Source organism: Plectropomus leopardus, chromosome 24 (genome assembly GCF_026936395.1).
Source record: "Plectropomus leopardus strain MGB_pleo_1.0 chromosome 24, ASM2693639v1, whole genome shotgun sequence".
Taxonomy (NCBI): Eukaryota; Metazoa; Chordata; class Actinopteri; order Perciformes; family Serranidae; genus Plectropomus; species Plectropomus leopardus.
In genome coordinates, this window is record NC_142199.1 from 255,001 (window position 1) to 267,500 (window position 12,500).

The 12,500-nt window shown below is 39.8% G+C and overlaps 2 protein-coding genes across 2 annotated transcripts in view; both read right to left on the minus strand.

Annotated features, from left to right (window-relative positions):
• Nucleotides 1-7,029, minus strand: part of sft2d2b (SFT2 domain containing 2b) — a 7,706-nt gene extending 677 nt beyond the window's left edge. The window contains exons 1-8 of the mRNA XM_088074657.1: nucleotides 6,822-7,029; nucleotides 5,143-5,232; nucleotides 3,888-3,973; nucleotides 3,669-3,750; nucleotides 2,137-2,172; nucleotides 1,966-2,024; nucleotides 1,851-1,880; nucleotides 1-838 (exon numbers count right to left, since the gene is read on the minus strand). The exon at nucleotides 1-838 is cut by the window's left edge and continues 677 nt beyond it. Of these exons, the coding sequence (XP_087930783.1) occupies nucleotides 802-838; nucleotides 1,851-1,880; nucleotides 1,966-2,024; nucleotides 2,137-2,172; nucleotides 3,669-3,750; nucleotides 3,888-3,973; nucleotides 5,143-5,232; nucleotides 6,822-6,902 (501 nt within the window). The 5' untranslated portion in view covers nucleotides 6,903-7,029 and the 3' untranslated portion in view covers nucleotides 1-801. The remainder of the gene's footprint in view (nucleotides 839-1,850; nucleotides 1,881-1,965; nucleotides 2,025-2,136; nucleotides 2,173-3,668; nucleotides 3,751-3,887; nucleotides 3,974-5,142; nucleotides 5,233-6,821) is intronic.
• A 965-nt stretch (nucleotides 7,030-7,994) lies between these two features.
• LOC121966766 (uncharacterized) overlaps nucleotides 7,995-12,500 on the minus strand; it is a 5,328-nt gene continuing 822 nt past the window's right edge. Inside the window, exons 1-4 of the mRNA XM_042516833.2 lie at nucleotides 11,667-12,500; nucleotides 9,558-9,785; nucleotides 9,002-9,100; nucleotides 7,995-8,448 (exon numbers count right to left, since the gene is read on the minus strand). The exon at nucleotides 11,667-12,500 is cut by the window's right edge and continues 822 nt beyond it. Of these exons, the coding sequence (XP_042372767.2) occupies nucleotides 8,341-8,448; nucleotides 9,002-9,100; nucleotides 9,558-9,785; nucleotides 11,667-11,981 (750 nt within the window). The 5' untranslated portion in view covers nucleotides 11,982-12,500 and the 3' untranslated portion in view covers nucleotides 7,995-8,340. The remainder of the gene's footprint in view (nucleotides 8,449-9,001; nucleotides 9,101-9,557; nucleotides 9,786-11,666) is intronic.

Below are 12,500 nucleotides of genomic sequence, written 5' to 3' on the forward strand. Positions count from 1 at the left end.
ACATTTTCAGAAAGTTAGTGAAAATTTACTGGAGTTTAGCTGAAATTCATTGAAAACTTTGGAGATATTTGCTGAAAATTATCCAACATTAAGTAGAAATTTAGCAGACATTTTCTGGAAATTTAGTGGCTATTTATTGGAAATGTTGGGGACATTTTCCTTGAAATTTACTGGACAATTAGCAGACATTTTCTGGAATTTATGGGATATTTGCTGAAAATGTATCTGCAGCAACAGAGACGGCAGCTGGAACAGGAAGTAACGGCAGATCTTAGGCTGCAGATTTATTTCAAAATAAACAGAAACAGCTGCTGTTACAGTAGCAGCTCTTTCAGATGTTTTTTCTTTTGTGCGACTCAAACTTCTGAAGCAGCTTCTTCTGTTGGACATAATTATATTTGTATTATATTTATTATATTTGTTTTGTTTTTTTACGCTTAGCTCTGATGCTTTTATTTTGAAATCTGCCTAAAGGAAAAAGATTTGAATTTCAGGCTTAAAAGTTCATATTTGCGTGTAAATAAATTTCAAAAATAAGTAAATTTAAATTCTTGTAGAAACACTGTAACTTTGTTTTTTGTGTTCAGCTGCTTAAAAATACATGAAAATCATAAAAATATAAATATCAGAACAGATAGGGAACACGCTAACGGCCAATGGCTAACGGTACGTGTAGAGTTAAGTTGTCTCCATGGAAACCAGCAGTGTGCTGTTTAAGGCCGTGGATCAGCACCTGATTGGATACAGACCTCAGGGAGAGCTGCGTCCTCATTGGTCAGACAGTCAGAGGGGGCGGGACGTTTAGAGACACATCGAACACAGTTTAATGATCCCGTCCCTAAAAAAACAATGTAAACACATTTTAATTATTCTAATTTATCATTCAATTTAAAGATCAGACGACAAAATGTAAAATATAAACTTACACAGAAATAAAATATGATATATATAAAACAGAATATGAAATACAACAAACAAAATATACTGAATAATATAGAGATAACATACAGAGATAAAATATTATATATAAAATATGGAATAAAACATAGAGATGAAATAAAGAATTATGTTTTAAAATGTTGAATAAAGAGATAAATTAAAAATAAAACATTAAGTATAAAATAATGAATAAAATATAGATAAAAAATGAAATAAAATACAGCATATATAAAATATTGAAAGAAGAGAGAAATATTACATATATAAAATACTGAAAAAATAATAGGATAATGTAAAATCTAAAATAAAAATGTATATTAAATATAATATAAAACTAATACATCAAAATACAATAGAGATAAAAGATACTATAAAATCTAATGCATAAAATATAAATTACAAAATAAAATACGACATATAAAATATAAACTAAAATGGAGATAAAGTATATCATATAACATGAACTAAAATATATCATACATAAAATATCAATTAATTATAAAATAACAGATAAATACAAAATAAAAGATAAAATCTAGCATCTATGAAATATAGTGTAAAATCTAAAATAAAACATATAAAAGAAGACATAAAACTAAATCCAAACAAAATGAAATATAACATGTAAACTATCATATAAAACATGGACACATAATACAACAATCTAAAAGTAATTATGGGGATAAAATATAATGCAAAATAAGATTTGTGTGAAGTACTAAACAAAATAAAGAAATAAAACATATTAAGTATATTATAAAATGATTTTTGAAAACAAGCTAACTGTAATAAGAGGTTATAAATATATAGACATATATATAAAGACACAGAGGGTGTTAAAGCAGGAGGGGTGTGTGTGTGTGTGTGTGTGTGTGTGTGTGTGTGTGTGTGTGAGAGAGAGACAGAGTTACCTGGCGAAGGGGATGTACGAGAGGCCGTACCTGTTAACACACACAAACATTTACTTTTTCATTCAGATTTACTTTGATATACGTTTGATTTATATTTATCTTTATATTTCCGTACCAGGTGAAGGCCAGAAACTGCAGCACACAGAAGAGCAGCGCCAGCCCGTTATTCCTCCACTGAAAACACACACACACACACACACACACACACACACACACACACAGCATGTTTAAATATAAATATAAATATAAATATAAATGAATGATGATTAAAGTTTGTGTTTCTCACCCAGAAAGCCGAGCAGAGAGTCAGAGCCAAACACACCTGAGGAGACACACACACACACACACACACACACACACACACACACACACAGACATTGATTGACAGCTGTAAGAAAAAGTCATCCTGGTGTGAAATAACAAACTGAGAAATAAGTACGCATCTGTTTTGATCCGCCTATCCGAGGCCTCCGAGGCTCCAGACGTCTCTCTCACAACGAAATCAACACTCTCGAGATCCTCCTGGGGCACTCGGAGGAGCTCCCAGTCCAGACGAGATCAGGAGCCCAGGAGGCACCCTGACCTGAACCGCCTCAACCGGCCCCTTTCATGAGAAGGAGCGGCGCTCCTGCGAGCTCCTCCTGGACGTCTGAGCCGCTCCGTCTCCGAGGCTGAGCCCAGACTCCCTCCGGAGGAAGCTCGTATCTGCGACCTTGTTCTTTCGGGATCACGGGTGAACAAACAAAGACGGACGGATAAATCGAGAGCCAAACCATCTCACGCTCCGTTCTACCGTCACACGTCAACGAGACCCCGACGCACTTGAACTCCTTCGCTTGGGGCAGAGACTCCCCACCCAGAGGGGACAGTCCACCGCTGTCCGGCAGAGAACCGCGGCCTCAGATTTGGAGGTGCTGACTCTCATCCTGACCGCTTCACACTCGACCGCAAACCGCCCCAGTGCACGCTGGGAGGTCACGGCGTGATGGAGCCAACAGAACCACATCATCCGGAAAAAGCAGAGACCCAACTCTGAGGTCCCCAAACCAGACCCCTTCCTCCCCCCGGCTGTGCCTTGAGACCCTGTCCACAAAAATCACAAACAGGACCAGAGACAAAGGACAACCCTGGAGGAGGCCGGCACCACCTGAGAACGTGTTTGACGTCACGCCGAGCTTGTGGACGCCGCTCTGTCTTTGGTCATACGGGGACCGGACGCCCAAAACAGCGACCCTGGTACCCCGTACTCCCGCAGTACCCCCCAACAGGACTCCCCAAGGGACGTGGTCCAAGGCCTTCTCCAAGTCCACAAAGCACAGTAGACCAGACGTGCGAACTCCCACGAGTCCTCCAGCGGCCTCGCTCGGGCTTCATTTCACAATTCTTCTTCCAATGTTTTAGGGAAAAATCAAGCCAGTTTGCTCAGGTTTCAAAGGGTTAAACTGATCAAATATTGTTTTTCTGCATCCCTGTTTTTAAAAATGTTTGGTGATTTTTGTTTTTATTTAAAAGATGTTGATGATTTTCTTTCGTTAAAAGTTTTTGGTGATTTTTCTAAAAAATGTTTGATGGTGTTTTTATTTTTCTTTAAAACTGTTGGTGATTTTAAACACATTTTTAGGCAATTTCTTTTTACTTTAAAACTGTTTAGGGATCTTTCTTTTTTTTCCTTTATTTTTCTTTGGTGATGTATTATTCTGAGTTTTTGGTCACCTCTCTTCCATTTTTTCTTTTATTTTTACCCCTAGATTCACTCCAATAATTCAGCTTTTTACATCACCATGGAAACACAATGAGTGTGTGTGTGTGTGTCCTGACCAGCATGATGGCGGTGGCGAGCGCTCTCTCTTTAGCACACATGGTCTTGAGCTGTCGACACGGACCCATGAGGAACATGGTGCTGAAAACACACACACACACGCACACACGCACACACACACACACACACACACACACACACACACACACTGCTGTCACTCTGAGCTGGTCCAGCAGAGGGCTCGCTGAGGCATCATGGGTAATGTAGTTGCTGGTTACCTGGCCAGAGCGCAGAAGTTTCCCACGCTGTAGAGGACGGCGAACACGGCCAGACCGACCACGGGGACCCACAACAGACAGCTGCCCTACAGAGACACAGAGACACACCGTTACCATGGAGACCCACAACAGACAGCTGCCCTACAGAGACACAGAGACACACCGTTACCATGGAGACCCACAACAGACAGCTGCCCTACAGAGACACAGAGACACACCGTTACCATGGAGACCCACAACAGACAGCTGCCCTACAGAGACACAGAGACACACCGTTACCATGGAGACCCACAACAGACAGCTGCCCTACAGAGACACACCGTTACCATGGACACACACACACACACACACACACACACAGACACACCGTTACCATGGAGACACACACACACACACACACACACACACAGACACACCGTTACCATGGAGACACACACACACAGACACACCGTTACCATGGAGACACACACACACACACGCACACACACACAGACCGTATATAAAGACGGAGGGGGCGTCTCTCTGCTGCTGCAGAAAAATGAAGCCAGAAAATTTGGATAAAGCTACCATCTGGTGCTGATGACGTCATCTGGAGCCAGAGATCGACACAAACAACCTCTGACCAATCACCAGCAGCGCCGGTGACATCATCACCACAGATGTGCTCACAGAACTTTACCAAAAAATGATCTGTTTCGACAGCTTCTGACTGAGACTAACGGACTTTAAAGAGAAAAAAAGCGAAAAATTGCCAAAATTTAAATAAATAAATAAATAAAATAATTACCAAACATTTGTAAAGACAAAAAGGCAAAAATAAAAATTTTGAAAAGAAAAGAAACATAAAAGAAAACAAATCCCAGATGTTTAAATAAAAAGGAAAAAAAGTTAAAACAAAAACCAAAAAATAACAAAAAAAGACAAAACAATCATTCAATTCATCATATCAAATACCAACAAAACTTTATGAAGTAAAAAAGAAGTTTGTCAGAAAAAATTAAAGAAAGATTTAAAGAAAAACATCGCAAAAAAAAAAACTAACCTAAATGTATTGATTACTGACAAATAATCATTAACATTTAACAACATTGTTCAAAGTTGAACAAATTTAACTCTTTCAGGGTAAATTTGGAGCCACAGAGAATAAAAAAGCAGCATCCTGAGCTGGTTGATCAAAGAGCCAGCCGAGGGGCGCCGCACACGTTTCATCATACAAACACACTCGCTGTGGTTACCATGGAAACAGGACGCTCACCAGGATGGAGCAGAAGGCGCCCAACAGGAAGCAGATGAAGAAGCCCTTCATCCTCGTCCCCCAGGACAGCGTGGACGCCTGATTGGCTCTCTGCAGAGGTGACATCATCATCATCATGTTTCAGCACGCAGGCTTCAAAATAAAATACAGTTTCCTGTTTGTTTCCACAATCGTCTCATTTCTGCTGTTTAACCCTTTGAAATCTGAACAACAAAGAAACAAGATTAAAGCACAAGAAAATCACCCGAAAATTACATTTTGAAAAAATTAAAACACACAAAAAAAAAAATCCAAGAAAATACCTGAAAATTATTCACAAAATAATAATAATTAAGAGATGGTTAAAAAAGGCAAATAACACTTTGAAAAGTGCCAGAAAAATATTATGACATTTCTGTGATATAACTTTAAATATGTAATTATGATCATTGTGAATAGTTTTTGCCTTAATTTTACAAAAATAATCTTCTTTTCCACCGCAGTTTTTCAAAGTGGACTTCTTCAGATTATTAATTTTTTTAATCTTCGATTTTGTTTCCAATTATATATTCACCATTTAGTGCATACACATAACCAAATACAGTTTAAAAAAAAGAAAATCAGCAAAAACTTGCCAAAAGGAAAGAAAATTTGCCTTTTCTAAGAAATGAAAAATTTACCATTATAAAATATATTAAAATATATATATAAAAAAATTAAAAAGGCTAACTAACTACAAGAAGAAAAAAATGTAAATGAAAGAAATCGAAAACAACAATGAAAACAAACAAATCAACAAATAAATGGCTGATTGTTTGGGTTTAGTTACGTTTCAGGTTAGATGAGTCTGGTTTGGCGTTTTTAAATAATTAAATTCATTTCCTAAATCAAAGTCGCTGTTGCATTTTCGCTGGTGTTTTTTGACGGCAGTTTGCTCAGCAGCAGAGTGAAGCTGCTGCAGGTCTGAAAGGGTTAAAACAGGGAGAGAGCTGAACACAGACAGAGACGCCTTCAGGTGTCTGATCAGAATCTGAATATTATCAATAATCTTTGTACATTTATTCAGTGTAACGCAGCCGCGTCTTTTCATACTGCGCAGTAATATTTATATTCTGTATATTCTGGTAAATAAATGACACACCGTGTGTGTGTGTGTGTGTGTGTGTTTCAGCTCTCCCTGCTAAAACTATTAAGCGTGTACAAGTAAAAGATTATTTTTATTTTAAAAAAATAACGAGCAAAGGCAACGAGCAATTTAGCAAGAAATGACCTGAAAAATTTGCAAGAAATTTGTAAAAATAAATGAATAAATGAAGTGAAAGAACAAAAACAAGGAAAATAAAACTTTTACATTGTGATAAAATAAAATTAAAAATATATCTAATTAATAATAATGATGTTTAATACAGCCTAACTGTGAAACCATCATTCTTCAGTTCGGTTTTTTCATGTTTTTGACAAAAATTTAACCTGTTTGTTTCTAACTGGAGTCTGACTGGAGTTTAAATGGTTAACTGGAGTTAAAATGGTTAACTGGATTCTGACTGGAGTTTAAATGGTTAACTGGAGTTTAAATGGTTAACTGGAGTCTAACTGGTTAACTGGAGTGTCACTGGAGTCTAACTGGAGTCTGACTGGAGTTTAACTGGTTAACCTGGTCAACCCAGAGCAGCTAACATGCTAACATGCTAACAGCGTACCTCCAGGATTTCCGCCGCTCCGCCGCTGCTGTCCGTGTTTCCTTCATCCTGTCCGCTCAGAACCTTCTTTAGTTTGTCCATTCACTCCTGTGTCCTCTCTGGCGCTCCACACAGCTGTCCTCAGGTGTTCTCACCTGCTTTCAGGTGTGTTTCAGTTGCAGCTGCTTCCGGATCACCAAACAACACTTCAACAGGTGCAGCGCTTCCGCCTGCAGTACCGCCTGTGGCCACATAGCGAGCAGACGGCGGAGGGGGGCGCTGTGTCCCCCGCAGATCAGCCTGCAGTACCGCCGATGGCCACGCAGAGAGCAGACGGCGGCGGGGGGGCGCTGTTTCCTCATCACTTCATTAACCCCTCGAGCAAACTGGACATAAAAACTAACCAGTAAATAAATGAAAAAAAAACGACCCAAAACTTTAACAAAAAGTCAATGAAAAGCTTAAAATTCGTTTTTAGAAAATTTTCCATTAAAAAAAGGAAATTACGAAAAACAAACATGGAAATATCCGAAATTAAAGTGCTTAAAAATAATGAAATTAGATGTTATGATACTTATGAATTTAATAATATGATTACCCGAAAATCAGCTTTTAAAAAAAGAGAGAAAATCATAAGAAAATTACCATATTAATACGGGAAATATTTTTTAAACTAGATTTATAACTATGTATTTAAAGTTAGGTTTAAAAATATGATTTATATATTTTATATTTTAAGTTATTTATTATTTATTTTTTATATTTTAAGTTATGTGATTTTTTTTAACTTTGCTTTTTTGTGCTAATTTCAATCATTTTCGTTTTATCAATTTTTTGTTATTTTTTAAAAATCCTTTCTTGTGAAATTGCTTGTTGACTTCATTCAATGTTTCTGTGAGAAATCTGTGTGCTCAGGTTTCAAAGGGTTAAATATGTATTGATGATAATTATAAATAATGTTTTTCCCTAGCTTTTTAAAAAATATTTTTCTACATCTACTAATTTCTTGCAGTTTGTTGAACTTTTTTTTAAGAAGAAGTCAAAGTAATGTGTTCAGAATTCAAAGGGTTAAATCCTTAAAAAGTGATGTCGCTGCAGGTTTGAAAGGGTTAATCTCTAATAAAACACCATCACTGATTATTGATCATATTTATCAATCCTGTCAGATAACAGATTAATAATTGATAAACTAACTTGTTTTAAAGTAAATTTACACTTTATTATATTTTCCAGGAACATAAACATTACGTCGCTACATCAACAAACAAACAAACAAACAAACAAACAAACAAACAAACAAACAAACAAACAAGCATAAAAAATGAGATACGTTTAAAAAATGAACAAATGAACGAAAATAAACATATTTGAATGAATATATTTAGTGATGTGTTTACTGTTATTGTTTATATTAATGTTTTTGATCTCATAACAGCAGCTGAGGTCAGTGTGGTTGTTTGTTGGCGCCACTTCTGATTGGCCGATGACATCACGGCCCTCCTGATGACATCACGGTCCTGCTGATGACATCATGGTGGGTTCAGGGCACTTTGACCCGAGTGGAGCTCCAGTAGACGGGCTGAGGGACGGACACCTGGACATGACACGTGGGACACGACTGCTTCCTCCACAGCCACTCCTCGATACACTGAGGACACACAGAGACACACGGGGACACAGACAGACACAGGGACATGCAGAGACACACAGGGACAGACAGATAGAGACACATGGACACACAGGGACAGACAGAGACACAGACACACACAGACACACACAAGGACACACAGGGACACACAGACACACACAGACACACACAGACACACACAGGGACACAGACACACACAGGGACAGACAGGGACAGACAGGGACACACAGGGACACACAGGGACACACAGGGACACACAGACACACACAGACACACACAGGGACAGACAGGGACACAGACACACACAGACACACACAGACACACACAGACACACACAGGGACACACAGGGACACACAGGGACAGACAGAGACACACAGGGACACACAGGGACAGACAGAGACACAGACAGAAAATATTTGATGAGAATAAATAGAAAATGGAAACTTTCTGCTAAAGTAGAAAACTGTAGAACAAGTGTGTGTGTGTGTGTGTGTCTGTGTGTGTTCAGTGTGTGTGTGTGTGTGTGTGTGTGTGTGTGTGTGTGTGTGTTACCTCTCTGTGGAAGGTGTGGTTACACTGCAGCTCTCTGGTTCCTCCTGTTCCTCCGTTCAGATCATTGTGACAGATGAGACACACACTGTACGCATCGCTCTGAAACACACACACACACACACACACACACACACACACACACACACACACACACACACACACACACATACAAAACTGAATACATGGAATCAAAGTTCAAATATTTGGGACAAAAAGTTGAATTTATGCATTTCATATATCCAGGTCTTATTCTATTCAAACTTTCATTCCAAATATTCAAATTTCATTCTAAATTTTTAATTCCCATCCCAAATATCAAAACTTTCATCCCAAATATCAAAACTTTCATCCCAAATATCAAAACTTTCATCCCAAATATTAAAACTTTCATACCAAATATTAAAACTCTCTTCCCAAATATTAAAACTTTCACACTTTCATTCGATACATTTAAGTTTATATTCTATATATCTAAGCTTCATTTCAAATATTCTGACTTTTGTTCTGTAGATTAAAATTTTTATTCCATATATTCGAAACTCGTCCTGTGACCCACCAGCGACATGACGTTACGTCTCCTGAACTGGCCCCTCTTCTCGGGCCCCGTGACCTCGGGGATTGTGGGTATGAGCGACAGTCTTCGCTCGGAGACGGCGGGGCTGCCGACGTCCTGCGGTGACTGCAGGAGGCGGCGGGAGGAGGAGCGCTGCAGCAGGACCCTCGCCGTCACCGGAGCCCGAGTGGACGAGTGGAGACGAGACAGCTGCATGGCCGACAGAGTCGCCTGGACACAGAGAAAGACACTGGGTTAACTGGGATAACTGAGATAACTGGGATAACTGGGATAACTGGTCACCACCTACCACCAACCCAGAGATACTTCTACAAGATCCGAAGATACTTTAACAAGACCCAAAGATAGTTAAAGACTCCGAGATAGTTAAACAAGGACCCCAGATACTTCAACAAAGCCATGATATACTTAAAGACCCCAGATACTTCAACAAAGCCATGATATACTTAAAGACCCCAGATACTTCAACAAAGCCATGATATACTTAAAGACCCCAGATACTTCAACAAAGCCATGATATACTTAAAGACCCCAGATACTTCAACAAAGCCATGATATACTTAAAGACCCCAGGATACTTTAACAAAGCCATGATATACTTAAAGACCCCAGATACTTCAACAAAGCCATGATATACTTAAAGACCCCAGGATACTTTAACAAAGCCATGATATACTTAAAGACCCCAGGATACTTTAACAAAGCCATGATATACTTAAAGACCCCAGGATATTTTAACAAAGCCATGATATACTTAAAGACCCCAGGATACTTCAACAAAGCCATGATATACTTAAAGACCCCAGGATACTTTAACAAAGCCATGATATACTTAAAGACCCCAGATACTTCAACAAAGCCATGATATACTTAAAGACCCCAGATACTTCGACAAAGCCATGATATACTTAAAGACCCCAGGATACTTTAACAAAGCCATGATATACTTAAAGACCCCAGGATACTTTAACAAGGACCCCAGATACTTCAACAAAGCCATGATATACTTAAAGACCCCAGGATACTTTAACAAAGCCATGATATACTTAAAGACCCCAGGATACTTTAACTACTTCAACAAGACCCCAAGATAGTTAAAGACTCCGAGATAGTTAAACAAGGACCCCAGATACTTCAACAAAGCCATGATATACTTAAAGACCCCAGGATACTTTAACAAGGACCCCAGATACTTCACCATAGATGGAACACCCATAGATGAAAAAGACCCAGAGATACTTGAAAAGGACCCTGAGATACTTGTACTCTTTGAATATACTAATCAGAATAAGCTTTGGTGGACAGTTCTCGACAACAGAGTGACCGGTTGATCCAAAGATCACGTTCACACTGGCAAAAATAAACGGGTCTCTGAGAGCCTCAGCAGAGCTGATGATTGTCTTTAGCACCAGACTGAGCCGCCCTCCATCGAGTGGTACTCCGGGTACTTATGCTGCTAAATATAGACCCGAACAAGAACAGCTAACAAGAGCTGCACAAGTTCCACCGCACTGTTGTTCTTTAACCTCGGGGAGTTTCTGATCAGGACCCAGCTAATTAAATACACTGGAGTGAACTGGTCAGACTGGTTTCCACCGCTACCCCTGAAGGGTCAGTGGTTCTACTCCAAACTTAGAGTTCCTCAATTTATCAAGGAAAGTCTCTCTGGATCCACTTTCTTTTGTAAATTACCCAGAGTTCATGGCAGGCTCAGCTCCCTCTGCACCATGACACCTGTACAGTTTAATCCACCTGTTGATCTGACCCGGACTCTAAGGCACCCCTGGATACTTGAACTCCACACGGGGCAGTCGGTCATACCCAACTTGGGATGGATCCCAAGGGGGATGCCAAGGCTGAGGTCACGGGATGAGTCCCTGAGCTCAGCCTTGGCAGTGCTGCCTCTGCACGGCATCAGTGTGAGGACACATGGAGGTATGAGGACAGTCTCCGATTTTTGAGACAGACAGATCTCTTTTCATACATAAAGGAGAATAAATTAGCCTTTACAAGTCAAACAGATCCTGACTTTGAGTCATTCAGGATTACTGAGCCCAACCTCAGCGGATAAAGTTACTGTCGATCACTTACCGGACACGGCAGTGAGGCGCGGCGGTCCATCCTCGTCCGGACCGGCGGATCCAAACTGTTCCTGCTTCCAGGTCTTCCTCCCTCCGCCTCCCCATCCTCCCCGTCGGCTTCTCCTGTCTTATTCTGCCGCTCCCCCCCTCTGTACCGCTGCATCCAGGCGTTAAAGATGCTAGCATCCTCCTCCTCTTCCTCCTCTTCCTCCTCTTCCTCCTCTTCCTTCTCTCCTTCCTCCTCCTCCTCCTCCTCCTCCGGTCTCAGAGAACTCGGCTCCTCAGCGTCCAAAAACACTTCAGCTTCTTCTTGGTCTAGATCCATTTTCAGGAAGTTTATGGAGCTAACAGCGAGCTAACCTCACCTCAGCAACAACAGTAATGATAACAGCTAACTAACTATACTTCAATCACAAAAACGATATTATTTAAGATAATAATATGCTAAGTTAAAACTCTGAGCTCGTCTTCTGGTCAAACTGAACCTGGTTACATTAAAACCAGAATTTGTTTTGAACAAGCTAACTCACAACCAGCCTGAGTTTCAGTTAAGCTAACTCACAGCTACTCTTACAGCCAAACTAAACCGAGCCCGACTGCATCCAGGTGACTGAAAACTGAGATAAATAACACTTACACTGAATCAGCGCTAGATTATAATCAAGCTAAGATACAAATGGGCTGAATTATCGTACTAGATCTGAGCAATGCTATGCTAGTGCTAAACAAAGTCACTGCCAGCTAGCCTACAATCACGCTGAGTCATCCAGTTTTTATTTCGGCTAAATTACAGCCATGCTATCTTAGCTTACAGTTAAATTGGCTGATGTAGCCGGTTAGCTTA